General features: G+C 43.8%; 1 protein-coding gene across 1 annotated transcript; it reads left to right on the forward strand.

The window, feature by feature from the left end:
- Window positions 1-339: 339 nt before the first annotated feature.
- LOC132405852 (adhesion G protein-coupled receptor E1-like) lies at window positions 340-18,811 on the forward strand. The gene is made up of 8 exons (XM_059990848.1): window positions 340-420; window positions 2,228-2,422; window positions 3,810-4,045; window positions 5,331-5,397; window positions 7,828-7,919; window positions 14,170-14,338; window positions 16,268-16,354; window positions 18,551-18,811. The coding sequence occupies exons 1-8, from the start codon at window positions 400-402 to the stop codon at window positions 18,590-18,592; spliced, it is 909 nt and encodes a 302-aa protein (XP_059846831.1). The 5' UTR covers window positions 340-399; the 3' UTR covers window positions 18,593-18,811.
- The last annotated feature ends 529 nt before the right edge of the window (window positions 18,812-19,340 follow it).

The raw sequence follows: 19,340 nt of genomic DNA on the forward strand, positions 1-19,340 counted from the left end.
AGTGTCATGGGATTGGTTAGAATGATATTCCCTCTTTTGTGTTAAATGCAGTTCTGTGACTTGTTTCCCACCTAGAGGAGATCATTCTGTTTGCTGTATCTATGGGATTGGGGTGTACCTAACAACTTTGGCCTTTGTACTACTTTGGGATGTATGAATATTTAACCTGTTATTAGAATGTTTTCAATAATTGTTAAAATAATTTGTCCGAAATTATTGGAAAAGGAATTACAGGAAAAGAAATTACAGGAAAAGGAAGATGGTGAAGAGCCAAAATGTGTCTATTGGAGTAATACCAAACAGAGAAGTGTCTGGTTATCTGATGGTTGTGAACGGATCCATTCCAATCAGACCCATGTAATCTGCCAGTGTAACCATCTGACAAGCTTTGCTGTTTTAATGGCTCCAGTTCAGACTGAGGTAAGAAATCATTCAATAGAAAAATCTGTAGTCAGATGAAAAGGGTGAATGAAGGGAGTCAGAGTAAGAGAGACACAAACACAGAAACAGACCCTTCAGCCCACATTCTCCATGCTGATCATCGAGGGTCACCTACATTAAAATTTGTTCTGTAGCTTTCTATATACTGGTGATACAAATCCTTGTCTAGATGTCACTGAAATGTGGTGATGCACCTGCCTGCGCCACCCCCTCAAGGCAGTGTGTCCCAATGGGTGAAAACAATCCTTCCACAAATCCCTTCAAATTCCTTACCCCGTCCGCTCAACCTCTGTGACTGCATTTCGACTCTTCTGCTATGGTGTAGATTTTCCCAGTAACTATTCACTCTGTGCTCCATCAGCACCCTCTGCTGCAAGGAAAACAAAACACTGATCCATGCAAGGCAAAAGGATGGTTCCGAAGGCATATGGTGTGGTGGCCTTCCTTAGTCAGATGGGGGGAAGAGGCTGAGTTCATGAACCACAAAGAAATATTCCAACTCGATATAACTGTGGGTTAGATTTGCCTCACTATAGGAATGATGTGGAAGATTTAGGGGGGATTTATCAGATTGGAAAGCATGTCTTATGAGGATAGGTTGGGTGACCTAGGGCTTCGTGAATCACCTCTTCACCCTCCCCACTGATACTTTTCATGACACTTTCCCATAGTGCGGAGGGAGACAGGATAACCACCAAATGTTGGCAAGGGGCTTGTAAGAGGAGGAGTCCCTCTGTCACCATTTCTCAGGAAATTACGTAGCCTCAGTTTCAGAGAACAAGTCCAGAAGCTCACTCAGCAGCACTCCAGATGTGGTCTACACAATGTTGCTTAAAGTTTTACCATTTCCTGTCTGTACTGTACTTACATTTTATTCCTTGACTAATACAGGGAATTAACCCATGCTTTCTTTACTGCCTTAGCGAACTTTATTTCCACCTTCGGGAATACATTGACTTGTACACACTGTTCCTCCACACACCAGGTCCTCACCATTCATGCTGTAATTCCTACCCTTATTACAGATAATTGAATGACCACCTATGCTGCTTGACACACTGAGTTCCTCCAGCAGATGAATTATTGCTCCTACCTTTGTTAGACGTGCCAAGGTTATGGTACGGTATTAGTTATGGGTGGCACTGTAGCGTTCCTGCCTTTATTAGTTGTGCTGGGGATACAGTACGGTATCAGATGTGGGCAACACGGTAGCGTAGTGGTAAGCAAAATCACTTTATAGCACCAGTGATCACCAGTTGTGGTTTGATTCCCACCACTGCCTGTAAGGGGTTTGTACTTTCTCCCCGTGACCGCGAGAGTTGCCCCGAGGTGCCCTGATTCCCTCCCACATTCCGATGACATACGTTTGGGTTCGGGTTAGTGAGTTGTGGACATGCTATATTAGTGCTGGAAGAGTGGCAGCATTTGTCAGCTGCTCCCAGCACGATCCTCGGTCTGGGTTGGTTATCAACATAACAAATTTCACAATATGTTTTGATGTTTACAAATGACAAATAAAGCAAATCTTGCTTTAAGCTTAGAGATTAAGGGATCAGAATTGGAGATCCTAGATTGTCAGGATCCAGTGATAAGTGGTGGAGGGGTGAATTGATGGGTTGTATAAAGCGAAGATGGAGGAGCCATGTGTGGAACAGAATCACTGACACAGGACTGCAGGGGCTGGACATCCCATGAGTGTGAACTTGCAGTAACTCTGTCTAATGCTGTCCCTGGAGACGCTATCACAGCCGATTCCTGAGCGTGGTTCCCCACTTTGTGCTTGCAGATTGACGACAGGCACTTGGAGGTGATCACCTACATCGGCCTCATCATCTCCCTGCTCTGCCTCGCTGCCTCCATCGCCGTATTTGTCAACTGCAAATCCATCGAGAATGCTAACACCAGTCTCCACAAGCACCTAAGTATCACCCTCTTCCTGGCACAGTTCATCTTTCTGATTGGAATGTGGATTAAACAGCCGGTAAGAAATCCAAATTACCACCTCTAATTCTCAGATGTCTTCTGAATGTGCAGTTAGTCAAATTCTGCAGCAAAGCCAGACTTAACGTGGGAGTGGTGGGATCTCAGCCCCTGCTCTCCCACCACTCTCCTCTGGTGTCCTCTCCTTCCATTGACCCATCATGACCAGCGTGCCATCCCTTTAATCAGATCCTCATTGCAATGACAGCCAAAGCCTCAGAGCATTGGAGACCCTCCCCTTCCCCACGGTCTTGTCACCACAGAACATTGCCCTTTCCCTCCCTCTGCCCTCCTGCCCAATGACCTCATGGGACACTCCAAACCTCCCCATTCACATTCACCCTGGGGTGCAGTGGATTAACCGTGTCACTGAGTTTCCCGGTCACTGGAGAATGAGTGACATTAGCACACTTTGCAGATCTGGAGCTGCAACAAGGTATTTTGTAAAAAGTACCAAAGTTGTTATAAGTTTATGGACTCACAAGAGTTTGTAAACACTGGAAACCTGGAGCAAATCACAAAGGAGCAGGAGGAACAGAGGAGGTCAGGCAATGTGAAACATCTAATGTCCATGTCCCTTCATAGATACCTACTGACCCTTGGAGTTCCTCCATCTCCTTTGTGTATTATTCTAATTGTATCACTGAATTACTACTCATTAATATATCTTTGGTGTGTATCACCACCATGTTCTTTATATGTTTGCACATAATCTCTTCCATTGTGTACATATGTTGGTGTACTTGTTTATTTCAGTGTCTCTGTGTTAGTATCTCTGAGTTACACACACAAAACACTGGAGAAACTCAGTGGGTCAGGCAGCATCTATGGAGGGAATAAACAGTTGAGATTTCGGGCTGAGACCCTTCATCAGGATTGGAAAGGAAGGTGGCAGAAGTCAGAATCAGAGGGAGAGGAGGGGGAAGGAATACAAGCTGGCAGGTGATAGGTGAGATGAGGTGAGGGGGAAGGAGTGTGGGTGGTGGGAGTGGGTACGAATACAGCAGCTGGGAGGTGATAGGTGAAAAAGTTAAAGGGCTGAAAGAAAAGGAATTTGATCGGACAGGATCGTGGAGCAGGAGAGAAAGGGAAGGATGGGAACCGGAGGAGATAATAGGCAGGTGAGGAGAAGAGAAGACGTAAGGGGGAACTGGAAAACGTTGTGTTTCGCTCTGTGTTCCAGTTCCAATGTCAGTCCATTTCTGACTCTGTGTTTTTCACTGTGTCCGTGTGAATATCTTTAGCTGTGGTTATCTCTCTCTGTCTCTTTCCACTTGTCTATAACCGTCAATGTGTCTCTGCATGTTCCTGCCTGCGTCCCTGTCTCTGACTGCCCTCTGCTTTTGCCCCGAGCTGCTCACTATTCACTGTGTTGCCTCTTTCTTTAGGTTGTGTGCGCCCTGGTTGCCGGGTGTCTGCATTACCTCTTCCTTGTCGTCTTCGTCTGGATGTTCCTGGACAGTTTGCAGCTTTTCGTCATGTCCAGTCACCTGACAGTCACCAATTACACTCGCACACATATCATCAAACCAAGATACCTGTACGTTTCTGCTTATGCTGTTCCTGCTGTGATCGTCATTATCTCAGCGGCAGTAAACCCTGGAGGCTATGGAACAGAGACTGCGTGAGTATTAAACGATAAGGAAATGTGATAGAGTGATACAACTGACTACGATGCGGAAGGAGGCCATTTGGCCCATCAGGTCTCTGCTAGCTTCCTGCAGACTTAGCCCATCACTCCCATTGCCCCTCTCCTTATCTCCCTCCATCCCTGTATTATCCTCCCACACATGGCCATCAATTCCCCTTTGATGCTTTCTTCACCCACCATAACAAGTGTACCATCTCTGAGAACAAAGCAGACAATTCACCCAAAATCCTTCATCTGAAACCTTGATGATTTTGTATTAAATATTCCCCATGTGTTGATTGCATGGAGAGGTGTAGGAAGCTGCTGTGAAACTTGTAAAAAGGAAAAGACGTGAGGGTTATTGTGGGTATTGTCTACGATGATGCCAGGGACTGGGGAGGGGTTGACTTCAACCGCTGACAGATCCTGTCCCAGCTGATCTCAGCTACTGTACCACTGAGAGGTCTGAGATTGGCCATGGGCCAGAGGAGAATCCTCAGAGGGCACAGGGGCAACAGAAGTCTACCAATCAACTGTGACTGGAACCTATTTCCGTAGTCTAGGTTCACAGCTCTTTAAACCCTGATCCAACACCCACTTCTGCAGCCTGTTGACCTGTGATCACAGGGGAGAGTTTGCAGTGACCTGATCTCCCACTGATCTCCATCCAAGGACGTGGAGAAGTGAGTCTGACTGATATCACAGCATCACAGAACATTGCGGAGCCAGTCGTCTAATTCCCTCATCTTCTTCTGGGATTGACCACAATGAGAGAGGCAAACAAAGCTTCTGTTGAAACACCAGCTGCCTGATGCTGTGAGACCTGGTTACTATCAACCCTAGTCTCTGCAGGTGGGGCAGAGAGGGAGACGGGGTACTGACCCTCCCCATCCCTCTCAAGTGGCTCTGCCCTCCCAGTTTTACGGCAGATGCCCAACTCTGGACGGAGGTTGAGTTCCAGTTCAGAGCTGAGGGGGAGTCACATTGTCACTTGTGCTGTCATTGGAGGAGCAATCAGAGCCAAGTCCTGTCTGTAGTTTCAGACGGACAGAACTTATCAAACAAGACTATATCAAAGAAGAGCACAGGCCATTTTCCGCCATATTCAGGCCAACATCCCTTTACCAATGGCATGATTGGTCATCAACGCACTGCTCTTTTTTGGGATCTTACCATGCAGAGATTGGCTGCTGCTTCCTGCATTGTAGATCTGCCGACATTCTCAATGTATTTCACAAACTGACTGCCACCCAGTAACGAAACTCTTCCATCTTCACAGCTGTTGGCTGAAGCACAAGTTGGGGTTTAACTGGAGTTTCCAGGGCCCGGTCTGTTTCATGATTCTGGTAAGCTTCCTGTTTCTCTCTACACACCAACCATTCCAGACCAGGGTTCTCTCTTGTTGTGTGCTTCACTTTCAGGCCCCTGTGTGTGTCTACATGGTGTGTCTCTATGCCCAGGGTTCACAGACACCAGATATCACTGTGCACTGGACTCTCTCGGTGTCCAGTGTTGAGAAGGACGAGCTTGGGGGATGCACTGAAGCTCAGCACAGACACTGCAAAAGCTCAGTGGGGAAGGACCACAGTCAAGGGTGTTGCCTCTGCTCTGGGGCTGCATCCAGTATAACAACCCCTCATGAATTACTCATAGACTGTGAGAAGCATTGTTTCCTCTCAATGTTAATGTGTCTGACACTCAGTGTGGTCAGCACATCTGATAACCAAAGAAATATAAGTGAACGTGGTCCTCAGCTGTGTATGTGTGTCAATTGCACCTCTGAACTAGGGGTTAGCCTTTGACCTCTGATCTGTTGTTTTCATTCCTAACCCTGAGCCACTGACCCCATCAACCCCAGCCCTGTGTTATCCAGAACTCCAGCCACTGACCAATGCAAAGGGTGCACCCAGCCTACACATATAACCATATAATCATATAACAATTACAGCACGGAAGCAGGCCATCTCGGTCCTTCTGGTCCATGTGGAACGCTTACTCTCACCTAGTCCCACTGACCCACACTCAGCCCATAACTCTCCATTCCTTTCCTGTCCATATACCTATCCAAAACGTACTTTAAATGACAATACTGAACCTGCCTCTACCACTTCTGCTGGAATCTCATTCCACACAGCTACCTCTCTCTAAGTAAAGAAATTCCCCCTCGTGTTACCCCTAAACTTCTGCCCCCTAACTCTCAACTTGTATCCTCTTGTTTGAATCTCTCCTACTCTCAATGGAAAAAGCCTATCTACGTCAACTCTATCTATCTCCCTCATAATTTTAAATACCTCTATCAAATCCTCCCTCAACCTTCTACGCGCCAAAGAACAAAGACCTAACTTGTTCAACTTTTCTCTGTAACTTAGGTGATGAAACCCAGCTAACATTCTAGTAAATCTTTTCTGTTCTGTCTCTATTTTGTTGACATCTTCCCAATACTTTGGTGACAAGAGCTGTACACAATACTCCAAATTTGGCCTTACCAATGCCTTGTACAATTTTAATATTACATCCCAACTCCTATACTCAATGCTCTGATTTAAAAAGGCCAGCATACCAAAAGCTTTCTTCACCACCCTATCCACATGAGATTCCACCTTTGGGGAACTATGCACCATTATTCCTAGATCACTCTTTTCTACTGCATTCTTCAATGCCCTACCATTTACCATGTATGTCCTATTTGGATTATTCCTACCAAAATGTAGCACTTCACACTTATCAGCATTAAACTCCATCTGCCATCTTGCAGTCCACTCTTCTAACTGGCCTAAATTTCTCTGCAAGCTTTGAAAACCTACTTCATTATCCACAATGCCACCTATCTTAGAATCATCCTGGGTAGTTTCCTCCATCATTTCCACCCCCCAACCCCCAGACCCTCTCTGAGTCGTGTGTGCACTGAGCCCAGTGATAACGGAATCTTCATGGTTGCTTTCATCCCTTTGAGACATCGGCACATTTGCAGATTAGATACCACTTTACCTCAAGTGTTGGGACAGTTCGTCAAATGCTTCACACTTTGGAGATGATGGGAGATTTTGATCTAAAAGCAAGTTCCTGTTGTTAAACTATGTTAAAGTATGGTATCTCTTTCCACCATCTTCATTGTCTTTTTATTTAACACTGAGTAGGGGTAGGCCTAGGCCTTGTGTTTGGTTGTATCTGTCAGAATAATTAAGAAGGGCAGTGAGGAGGAATAGGCAGGTTGAGGGGCACCAGGTCATTGATTCAGGGCAGGATGGAAGAAAGCAGAGAAACTGGGGTCCTGCTTCCCAACCTTCTGGCCTGAAGTTCCCAGCCCACAGATCCCACTGACTCATCTTAGTGGTGAAGGGTGAACAATTCCCATTAATTCCTCTCTTGGGTTTCCCAGTCATCCCAATACATCCACATCCTGTGGAAAATTGCATCCCTGAGTCACAACTGGAGAAATGTTGTTTTCCCAAATTGTATGAGTGGAGAGTTTGAGGGGGAGACATGGGGGACAAAGAGAATTTTAGATAAAGCAAGAGAGATTGTCATGGGCAAAGCCAACGAACATTGTGGAGTAAGTGTGAGTGTCAGTGAGTGAGAATGGAAAATGGGAGGGGTGAATTCAGTGTGGGATTTGAAGGATCCACTCTGCCTTTCTCATGAAACTCACTCTTCTTCTCTCTCATCCTCTTTTACTCTTCCCTCTATCATTCCCTCACTCTCTCTCTAACACACACACTATTTCTTTCTTGCAATTTCTCCCTTTACTCTTGCACTCTCTCCTTCTCTCTCTCCAGGTCAATACAGTCCTTTTATTTTCGACTGTCTACTTACTGAGACGCCATTTCAACTCACGTAACAAGGAGGTGTCGAAGCTTAAGGAAACCAAGTAAGTGACTTGATGGATGTATATAAGATGATATGAGGCATGGAGTGGACAGCCAGCATCTTCCTCCCAGAGCAACAATGGCTAATACAAGATGGCATAATTTTAAGGTGATTCAAGGAAAAGTATTGGCGGGAGGTGAAGCACGATCTTGGACGTAAGTTGTTCATACAGAGAGTGGTGTGAGTGTGGAACACACTAACAGGGGTGGTGGTAGAGGGGGGTACATTAGGGGCATTTGAAGGACTCTTAGATAGGCACATGGATGAAAGAAGAATGAAGCCCTATGTGGGAGGAAAGGGTTAGCTTAATCTTGGAGTAGGTTAAAAGTTTAGCACAACATCATGAGCTGTAGGGTCTGTACTCTGCTGTGTTCTCTGTTCTATGTTCCACTGTATGTCCATCACTAGCCCAGCCTGTCAGGACCCCGACATGGGGCAGAGTCCTGACATGGAAGCTGCTGTTCTTTGTGACCTGGCAAAACACAGAGACACTCCTACTGAGAGCCAACAGCACATGACCCATGTGGCTAGGTCCCAAATGTCTGAGGCATCCTTGATGTTACAAAGTAAATATATCCATTCGCATCCTCTTTAGATAATTATAGGAAGGGATCACCAAGATCTCCTTGCACATACCTCACCTTTCAGAATCATAATCAGGTTTGTTAGCACTGAAAAACTTTACTACCACTGACATACTTTATTAGGCATATCTATTAGATGCACCAACATCTTCTGCTGCTGTAGCCCATCTGCTTCAAGGTTTGATGTGCTGTGTGTTCAAAGAACCTTTTCTGAACACCACTGTTGTAATGTGTGGTTATTTGAGATACTTTTATCTTTCTTTCAGCTTGAACCAGTCAGGCCTTTCTCCTTTCTCCCCTGAGAAAAGTGTTTTTGCCCACAGAACTACTTTTTCTTGGTCTTTTTTTTCCAGACTCTGTAAACTTCAGATCAGCCTTTCTCAACATTTTTGTCCTAGAGGAACCCTTTAAATAATTTTCATGTCTCTAGGAGCCCCTGCATATAAATTATTATATCTAGAGCTCAGAGTATATTATCAAAATCAGTAAGTTGTAGATATAATCATCCAAAAACAATTGTCAGTGCTCTTTTGAGCAGAGAATGAAGTTTTAGCCAGGCTTTCTTGAACTAAACAGATAGTTAAGCTTAGCTTACCATTCTTAAAATTACTGTTTCTTTCCTTCATAAATTTTACAAACTCATAAGGCAAAAATAATAGATTTCTCAATGCTGGGTCGAACTTGAGATAAGCACACATGGATTCCACCTTCAACTGAAATGAGATGATTTATATCCTTGCTCTTGATGCTTGTTAAACAAGAAAAAGCTTGCTCACAAGTGTTAGAAGTTGAAACGGCAGCAAAGTGTTCACTGCTTTCTTATGAATGGCGGGATTTTTTTTTCACAGAAATCCAGAAGTTGTCCAATGGCAGGTCAGTAAATCTCATCTTGAGTGCAAGATCAGACTGCACCTAACAAAGTTCTTCCTCTTCTCTCAAAGACAACTTCCAAGGCTGAGCAGATGATCTAGAAAATAGTCCTCTCCCATTGAAGGAAAAATAGTCTTCAATTTTGTCAACAGTTCTTCCAGGTCATTTTCAATAAGACTTGAGACTTTACGATCTTTCCTCACTCTCAAGCAACAGTGGAAATATTTTAAGCTTTCCTTTTGCAGCTTGATTTTTCCAAAGTTGGTTTCCTTTTAAATCCAAATTTCTTGCTCCTTGAAGTCAAAATATTTTCTCCAGGGCCTTGTTCAACTTTTTCATATGATGAAAAATGAATGTTATGTAGGCTAGCTTCTGCAACCTTTCTTCATCTTCAAAACACTTAGCAAAATCTAGCCTACTAGATTTTATTGAAAGTACTCCTGCAATTCAACCTTCAGCTCAAGCACCCCGTTGAGAACACTTCCACCACTATGCCACTGGATTTCTGAATGAAGCAGGGGATTTGTGTGCTCTTTGGTTAGGTTTTTACACAGTTTTTTAAATATTCTCAATTGAACTGGTCTTAGTGCTATCAAATAATTTGCTTCTTGAACCCTTTTACTGACTGTGAATTTATTTTCAAAAGCTTTCATCTATTTATTTTGAGATTCCAGTAGTCATTCAAAATACTCAGCACCTTTACATGTCCTATGGATGTGATTTGTAGTTAAGCATCTTTTAAATTTTGTGGGAGCCATAGCGATATTTGTATGTTGTTTGCTACAGACTAGGCACAATGGAGTAGGACAACATGGATCACCGATCCATGTAAAACCCATTGATTACTTTAGACCCGCTAACTGTTTTTGCCTCCAGGACCCAGTGGAGACTGGTGGACGAATTCTGGGTCTCTGCTGCAGTCCCGAGCACCGAGGTCATTGGTGCGTGTGCACAGCCCAGCTGGCAGCTCTCCACCTCAGTACACTGCAGAGATACCTGAATAGCGACCACTCTCCAGACGACACCCTTTCTCTGCCTGCAGGAGGACAGGCGGCTTCCAGTGGGCAGCATCAGCCCTGTCACTCTGAGAAAACTGCCACAACTTTTACCGAGAGCTGTTGAGAATGGAGTCTAGTCTCATCCAGACAGGGTGTTCCTGCACTGGTGGAGGGAGGGTGCTCTAGCTGCTAGGGGGACTAGTCCTCATCCTATCACAGTGGCTGCATCACCACCCGATCACCACGCGGGAGAGGGTCCCACACAATGTGAACAATCTTGCAGGGATGTCCACCGTGTTCTTCTGCCACTCTCCCAAGCATTTCTTCTAATCCTGCACACCTTTCACTTCCTTGCCTTTTTCTGCCAATCGGACTCACCTTGGTGAACTGTTTTACAATTATAATTCTTCACCATTAACCTTATCAGAATTATTCATAGGGCTAGGCCTAGAATTCTCCTCTCCCAACTCACACCTCCTCTTCAAAAGTCGCCACAATTTCCTTCCAATTTTAGACTACACCGGCAGACTTTGTTCACTCCCATAAGGGGAAGTTGGGAGAGGTAATTTGGGATGCCCAAATTGGGCGAGTTCATTCAATATTTGGATAACACACTTCACGCTCCTTATCAGCCTACCATCCCCTCCTCCGTGCAATACAGCCCTCACCAATTATACGCTTCCCATCCTCCTGCCCACGCAATACAGCGCTCACCTTTTATCACCTTTTATATGGCATTAAGAACTGAGAATGGACTCAAGCAAACAAATACGGTCCGACTGCGCAATGCCACACTGGGCTGAGAGACCTCGAACGAGATTGCTGGAGGGGCTGCTTGATCACTGCTCACCACTGTGAGCATTGCGCGAAGTTCAAAAAACAATGTTTATTTTTTAATCATGATCTCTAGCGACCTCTCATGGAACTTCAGTTGAGATTCCCTTATCTAATTACTGTGCTGCGTGAAAATCCTAGGGTATCTATCAGCAGTTCTGAGATACACAAGACACCCCATCAGGGCACCAGCAATTATTCCACATTCAAAGTCACCCAGATCACATTTCTTCCCCATTCTGATAAACAACGGAACCTCTTGACCATGTCTGCATGCTTTTATGTATTGAATTGCTGCCACATGATTGGCTGATTAGGTATTTGCATTAACGAACAGGTTTACAGGTGTGTCTAATAAAATGACTACTGACTGTATATCATGATATTTGTTGATTTGTAACAACAAATTAACTCTATCTTTTATATTAGTATTTTGTTTTACAGTTGATCCTGGTGAGTGAGTGGGGTTCCAGGTTCCCAGGTGGGGTCTCTGTCCATGGTGCTGATCTCTGCTGATGGTGACACTGGAAGTGGGGAGCTAGTCAGGTCATTGGCCGGCGATTGCTGGTGGAAATGTTCTTGTGTACATGCTATGTGAGAACAGTGTCAGGACTGACACGGTTGCTGCCACTTACCCTCAAACCCAATGACCAGGAACAGGTGCACAGACAATGTAAGGTGGTGGTATCACCAAAAGAATGGACACATCATTAAGGTCTCATTCAGGAGGTACTTCAATAATCTGAGCATGACCAGGCAGAGCCAACATTGTATCAAGAAGTGAACTCATGTTTCCTATCGTGAATCTAATAATAAATAAGGTAGTGAAGGAGGAGCCATTGGGTTTTCAGAAGGCATTTGGACTTTATGACAGAAGAACTCCTTCTGGGGCTGGATCTGCATAGACAGATGAGGTAATTCTGAGCAGCCCTGAAGGCTTCTTCCTACTCAACTTCAGGATGCATTCTTGGTTATGGGGCCAGGGGTGCTTGGCAGCAACACAGGCAAATGCATCAGTCACCCTAAACACAAGTAAAGCATCTCTAGCCCTGTCTCTCCAAGCTTTATTAGCTAGGGGCTCTATCATTCAGTTGATTTAATCCTGTCTATCAACACTGAGGGATGCACAAAGGCCAAAGGCAATAACCTGCTGGTCTATCCTGAGTGTCCGACACATCAGACGTCTGAAACCCAAATTTTGGCTTCTAGCTTTTTCATGAAAAGAAGACGCCAACTTACTCAACATCAACATGACCAGATGATCTCACATTGTTGTGTTGCTGTTTGTGCACAAATTGACTGGTGTGCACTGCAGAGAAGGTTTACCAGGCTGATTCTTAGGCTGGGTTGATGTTTGAGAGACATTTAAGCGGAATGGAATTTCACTCATTATAAGTTAGAAGGGTGAGAAGGGCCCACATTGCAAAATAGAAGATTATGAAGGGGATAGAGAAGGTGTGAGAGGATGGTGTTCATTACTTAGAGTAATGAACACTTTCCAGATAGGGGGTGACACATTACAAAATGGAATCAGGAGAGACTCTTTTACTTGTGTTACGTAACCCGTAACTGGGTTAACAGACCAGCAGAAATGGAAAGATACTTTGGAGTCTGGTGGTACTGTAACTAAAGGTGTTTATTAGTAAACTAAGCAAAACAGTATCAAAAATGCAAATATACATATAAAACAGGTTAGCAATGATAAATACAGAAGTGCAAGAATAAGAATCAGAACCAAGCTCTATCAAAGTCTAGGGGTAAAAGAATAGTCATAAGGGAATATAGAGTTCAGTTCAGTTCAGTTCGTGCTGAGGTAGTTGTTGTAGTGTTGCAATGTTGGAGAGAGAGAGCGAGCAAGAGATGAGCAGCTGCAGCAGGCAAACCTTCCGTCGTCTTCTTGTTCCATTGTACCATTGGGGTCACTGATTGTGACCGTTCCATTCCTGGCTAGATCATTCTTCAGTGATGGACACGTCACCCAGGCAGGGGTGGACACACACACAAGTACCCACCGGTCTGCCTTCATCCACCGTACTCCGGACCGATTCTCCTGAACCAATCCTCCAGTCCCCCACCTTCCTGTGGGTGCACAAAACTCTTTCAGTGTCCTCTGGTGTGTCTGAGGGTGTATCCCCAGACCCGTCTTTTATCCCCACTGACAGGATATCAGTCATCCATCAACTCAATGTCCAAGTTCATCAAACTAGTCCACTCTCTGCTGTCTCAGCAAGAATATTAAAGAGCAGTGTCCTTGTAGCAAAAGATTTTTTACCTTTCCATCAGTGAAGAAGCCATAATACTTAACATCTGTCTCTCTCTCTCTCTTATCTGTAGCAGATGCCTCTACCTCTGCTCTTCATCTCTCTCTCTCATTAGCAGCTTAGTTCCCCGAGGGGGGGGGTCAGCTCTGGACCCCATTTCCATCAGGTTTGTTCATCACACATAACACTTGAAAGATCGTTAATCTCTACCCTAGTGTGATGCAGATCTGGAGTTATTGAGAGTCAAGGAGTTTGCGGAGTGCAGAAAAGTATTGCGGAAACCAAAATTAGACCAACCATGACCTTACCAAATGACAGGGAAGGTTCAAAGAAGCAACATCTGCACCTGCTTCTTGTCTTATGTAGCACAGAACCCTGAATTGGAAATATATCACTGCTCCTCTGTTGTAATTGGGCCTAAATCCTGGGACTCATTTTCCCCCCATTTCATGGGAGCACCTGCACCAGAAGGAAAGCAGCACTTCCAGGCAGTGACACACCACCACCTTCTCAAGGGCAGTTTTGATGCAAAAAGCAATATCCTTTCCAGTGATGCCTGGGGCCCAGCAATGTATCCAATAATCTTTATAATCTGCTGTTGGCTTCTGAGAAAGTCCTGTGGGCATGAAAGATCCCACATGAAAGGAATTGCATCATTCCTGTGATTTTCATTCACCAGGTTCCTTTTCCCTTCTTCTCTACAGAACCCTAACCATTAAGGCTGCAGCACGGATGTTTGTTTTGGGAACCACATGGATCTTTGGAATATTTCACGTTGATCAGAGCACTGCAGTGTTCTCCCACTTATTCACGGTCATCAACAGTCTCCAGGGACTGTTCGTTTTCCTTATTTACTGCGTTTTTGATCGCAGGGTAAGAGTCTCTTCCCTACAGACACATACTGTGAATGTTTGAGCAACTGGGATGTAAAAGACCAGAGGAACCTAGGAGTATGAGTTTGAAAGCAGTGTCAGGTGGACAGTGTGGCGAAAGAGGCACATGGCACACTGGCCTACATTAGTCAGGGCAATGAGCATTGGCTATTGAACATAATTTTGCAGTTTCATAAGTTGTTGGTGAGGATGCAATTGGAGTACTGTATATGCTCTTGGTCACCCTGTTATCAGAAAGTCATGGTAAATTGGAAAGGGGGCAGACAATATTTGAAGCTGTTTCCAGGATTAGAGGGCTTGAGTTACTTGAGTTATATGGAGAGGTTGACCAGCTTAGGTCTCTATTCCTTGGAACGTAGGAAAATGAGAGTCAACCTTGCAGAAATGTTTAAAAGTATGAGAAACATATACTGTAGAAGATGGGTGATAAGTCTTTTCCAGATGGTTGGGGAGACCAGAACTAGGGGTCATAGACTTAGGGTGAGGGGGAAAAATTTAAAAAGGGACCTGAGTGGTAGAGGATGGTGAGTATATGGAATAAGCTGCCAGAAGAAGTGGTTGAAGCAGGTACAATAGTAAGATTTAAGAAGTATTTGGATATGTACATGGAGGGTTGTGGCTTTGAGGGATGGGGGTTGAAAGGAGCAGACTCAATGGGCCAAATGGACTAATTCTGCTTCAATGTCTCATGGTCTAACACAGGAATTTGGAACTAGCGGGTGGGCATTGTGGTTGGCATGAGCTTGCTGGGTCGAAGGGCCTCTATCCACACTGTATTGCTCTTTGACTCTGGAACTCGATTAATTTCTCCTCCTGATCGTACATATAATCATCATAGTGATGAAATGGTTAGAGAGTCTTCTACTGAACCATGAATTTGAAGCAAGCGTCAGCCACATGGTCATTTAGGTTTTCATCACCACTTAATCTGATCAGGCTGATGTGATTGTGACCTCTAATCTTCATTTTCATCCCCCCTCCTTTATAACCTTTCATCCCCTTACACAGAAGCTCTCTGCCTCTGTAAATTTTTTCCAAGATCATGATTTCATTCCTCTTTGATAAAAGAAATTTGGTGGTGTGGTGGGTAGTGAAGAGCACAGTCTCAGGCTACAGCCAGTCCTTGATCAGTGAGCAAAATGGGCAGAATACTGGCAGATGGAATTTGATGATGGTATGTGTGAAGTGATGAGAACAAGTAAGGGTTGGATATACACAATGAATGATGTGTTCTGAAGGAACTTTGAGGGACAAGGAGCACTTGACATGCAGTTTCAGAAATCCTTGAAGATGATAGCATGGAGAGTTATGTACTTGGATCCTAAGTTGCCTCTGCACATTCATTTATACTTTTGATATGTGAATCTATCCTCTTCTTTTGATGTTGGTGGTTTGGCATGACACCTGAGCAAGCTGCATCCTGTAAGCCTCAATGCACTTTCCAGTCCCAGTATTAGTTCCATGAACTTCTTCCATGGGAGGCAATGTGGAAAGTCTAATCCTATCTGACCGAGTATCTTGGAGATTTCCTTCTCTCTGAGTGATCCACTGAAGGTGCCAATGGGACACAGCGACTACGTAAATTGTAATTCTTACTTGGCCTTGGGACTCTGAAGGGTGATTGAAAGATAGTTTTACTCTACTAGGCAGAAATTAACAAATTCTTTAAAGCTTGCTACAAAATAATAGTTAGTGTGTAAAGGTTTCTCTCACCACTCATAACTGTGTTATGACACTTACATAATCATTACAAAAATAGATAGAGAGGACCATTGCAAAAATAATTATCAGAAAATGGAAAATAGGTGCAAAATTCACAATTAGCACAAAGAATCAAACAATTTTATTTTGTAGAAATAAAATTCATTAAAATGGGTGTGACTAATGTATCATTCTTATTTTATTGAAGGTGGTTGATGAATTATGGAAATGGTTGATCAGTAAACGGAAGAGCATCCCCAATATGTCCACAGAGGTGGAGATGAGCGTTACTGAGGTGAGAAGCTTTATCCAGAAGGACAGAAATCTTCAGAAGGTCAGGCTGTGTCCGCGGAGGCAGAAATAAACTGAGTGTCTTGGGTCGATGACAGTAATGCTTCTCTTTTGACATCTGTAGAAGAAGAAAGAGTGAATGTTTCAGGAACTTCATTCCTCCAATCAGGCATGGGCTGAGAACTGGGAAATAATTCACAATTGCCCCCTTCATCAAGAGCACATCAATCCACTTATCCCTGAGATTCAATGATGTCATTGATTCCTTTCCATCAACATCCTGGAGCTGTCACCATTAACTAACTGAACCAGACCAGCCACATTTACTGTAGTATACATGTGGAATGAGCAGCCAGAGGAATTGCTCGAGTTAGGTACAAAAACAACTTTTAAATGGTAGGTGGATGTAAATGGATAGGAAAATTTTAGAGAAAAGGGATAAGCTTGGATGGGGCATCCTGGTTGGTATAGGCTAGTTCGTGACGAGGCCTGTTGCCGTGCTGTATCAGTATCAGATTTCAGAATCAGTTTCATGGAACAACCTGAAAGATCTCAGAGATGGTATTTGAAATAATGGGCAAATCGATTAAAAACCGACGCACACCATGCTATTGTTTGCATGTTGGCCGGGGGTGAGGTGGAGCAGTGTCAGTGGTTTTGCTGGTGCAAGTGGTGGAGGAAGCTGAGGGGGAGAACCTTTACTTGTGCATGGAAGGGGGAGGGTGTGTCATTGGGATTCTCATATTCCTGTCAGTCAATCCTTGGTGTAATTTGTTTTGTGGATGTCTGCGAAGAGTGAGAGTTTCAGGCTATATTCTGCATACTTTCTCTGATATTAAATTAACCATTTAAACACCAGGAAACCAGGCAAAGCTGATCTAGCTGAACGTGAATTTGATTGAGCTTTAACATTTTCTGTTGATGAGATTACCTGTCAAAGTACATTTTAACAACAGAATGACATCTAGACGAAGAGTTAATTGAGGAACAGACAAGTTCCAGATTGCAGAATAAAATGATTACCACAGGTATAGCAATGAATCCAATTTTCTGACACAATGATGAGGACTTGCTATTTAATAATTAGTGAAGTCCCTGAAACTTGGGCAGCATCACTGCTGCATTCAATGTCACTACTTTAGTCTGTGGTTTCCTGTTTCCACATTAGAACAAGACATATCACTATTTATTAATTATTGGCCCTCCCAATTCTTTCCCCTACAACACAGTTTTATTATCACTGAGATATGTTGTGAAATTACTTAATTTCTGGTCCCAGAACTCTGCAATACATAAAAGTTACTAAGAGTTACAAAATAAATACTGCAAAAGGCAACTGTTTAGTGTTCATGGTGTGTTCAGAAATCTGATGATAGAAGACTCCTATCCTCATCCCTAATGGTGGTAGCAAGAAGAAGTCATGTCCCGGATGCTGAGGGTCTTTAAAGATGGATGCACCTTCTTGTGTCTCCTCGAACTCCTAATGAAGTAGATGGTATTTGAGCAGGGCCTAGCCACAGGAGTCTGGACAGAGTGAAGCCATGAGCTCAGCATACATCCTTGACTGTCAGTGAGGAGGAGATGTTATGACTGCTCCATAATGATTGGTCTCCTGATAAGGAAATCTATGACTGTGAATCACTTGGTGACAATAGTGGGCCCGACACACTGCTGGATTCCTACAACATCCTCTCATGATCTCAGCTCGAGACCCACACCACATCCCCGAACCACCTATTTGTCCCACATTGGTGGGGTTACTGCTCCTGACAATGGACAGTGAACCCACACAGCTGAAACTCTAATCCATGCAAATGGTGAGATTGTTTCTGCCTCCATTTGACTTTTTGCTGCCCTCTGCTGTTGCATGAGATCTGATGATTGAATAACAAGTCAGTTTGCTCCCCTTGCTGGGAGTGGTGTCTGCAGGGTCTCAGCAAGGTTCCTTGGCCTTGCCCCATCCTCTGCCCACCGCACACGAGTAGGTACCAGCTTTCCAACAGACCATTGTGGGCCAACACAGGTGATGAGCACACTGTGGTTCTTGTTCCCATTCAAGCCCTCCTGCTGACCATGAATGCCACTTCTGGCAGAATCCTCAGGGCAGTGAATAGAAGAATTTTACCTCCTTAAAGTTGGTCTTAACCCAATTTTGTCTGGAGCAAGACAAATGATGGCAATCTCATTTTGTTTTATCTAGGCTTATAAAGTAAGACAACCAGACTCATTCATGACCCAATGACATGATTCTTCTCAGCGGAGTTTCTCTCTTTCATTCTCTTTCGCTCTTGCTGTGCGTCTGGCTCTGAAGATTGTGAATTCAAGACCTACTGCCAAGAATGGAAAGCTACTTTGCGGGAGTGGAATCACCAGCAGAATTATTTGGCTTGTACTGAGCTTGTAAAAAGACAGAATCTAACTGGTATTCTAGAAGTGTGTGCATATGGAAGTGAGTCTGTATAAGAATATGTGTGATATTTGCTGTTATGAAGAGTGTGATAATAAATAAATTTCAGGATTTTTGCTACATTTCCAAGTTTTACACAGATATCCTGTTATTTTAATTGTTGTTCCTTATGAGATTTATGACTTTGGTGCCAACATTGTTGAGAGTTTACCTGAAGTCACAGTGAGATACCAGATTTGAACTTGAATTTGAACACACACACACACACACACACACACACACACACACACACACACACACACACACACACACACACCAATGTGAGTTCCCATTGTATCCTGTGATTGGCTAACTCAGCACCAGATAAGCATCACGTCTCTCCTCTTCTGCCTTTATAAATGGCAACTCAGTGCCAGTGTTGTGCGCTACATTCCTTTTGAAACCATCTATACAAGAAATAAATATGATATTTTTAGTGGGAATAAAGTTCTTTATTTATGAATTTGTTCTTGCATAAAAATCACTGGACTATTGTTCAAAATTCATAAAATAAAAGTGACTTAAATAAATAAATCTTATTGTA

Source organism: Hypanus sabinus, chromosome 16 (genome assembly GCF_030144855.1).
Source record: "Hypanus sabinus isolate sHypSab1 chromosome 16, sHypSab1.hap1, whole genome shotgun sequence".
Lineage (NCBI taxonomy): Eukaryota > Metazoa > Chordata > Chondrichthyes > Myliobatiformes > Dasyatidae > Hypanus > Hypanus sabinus.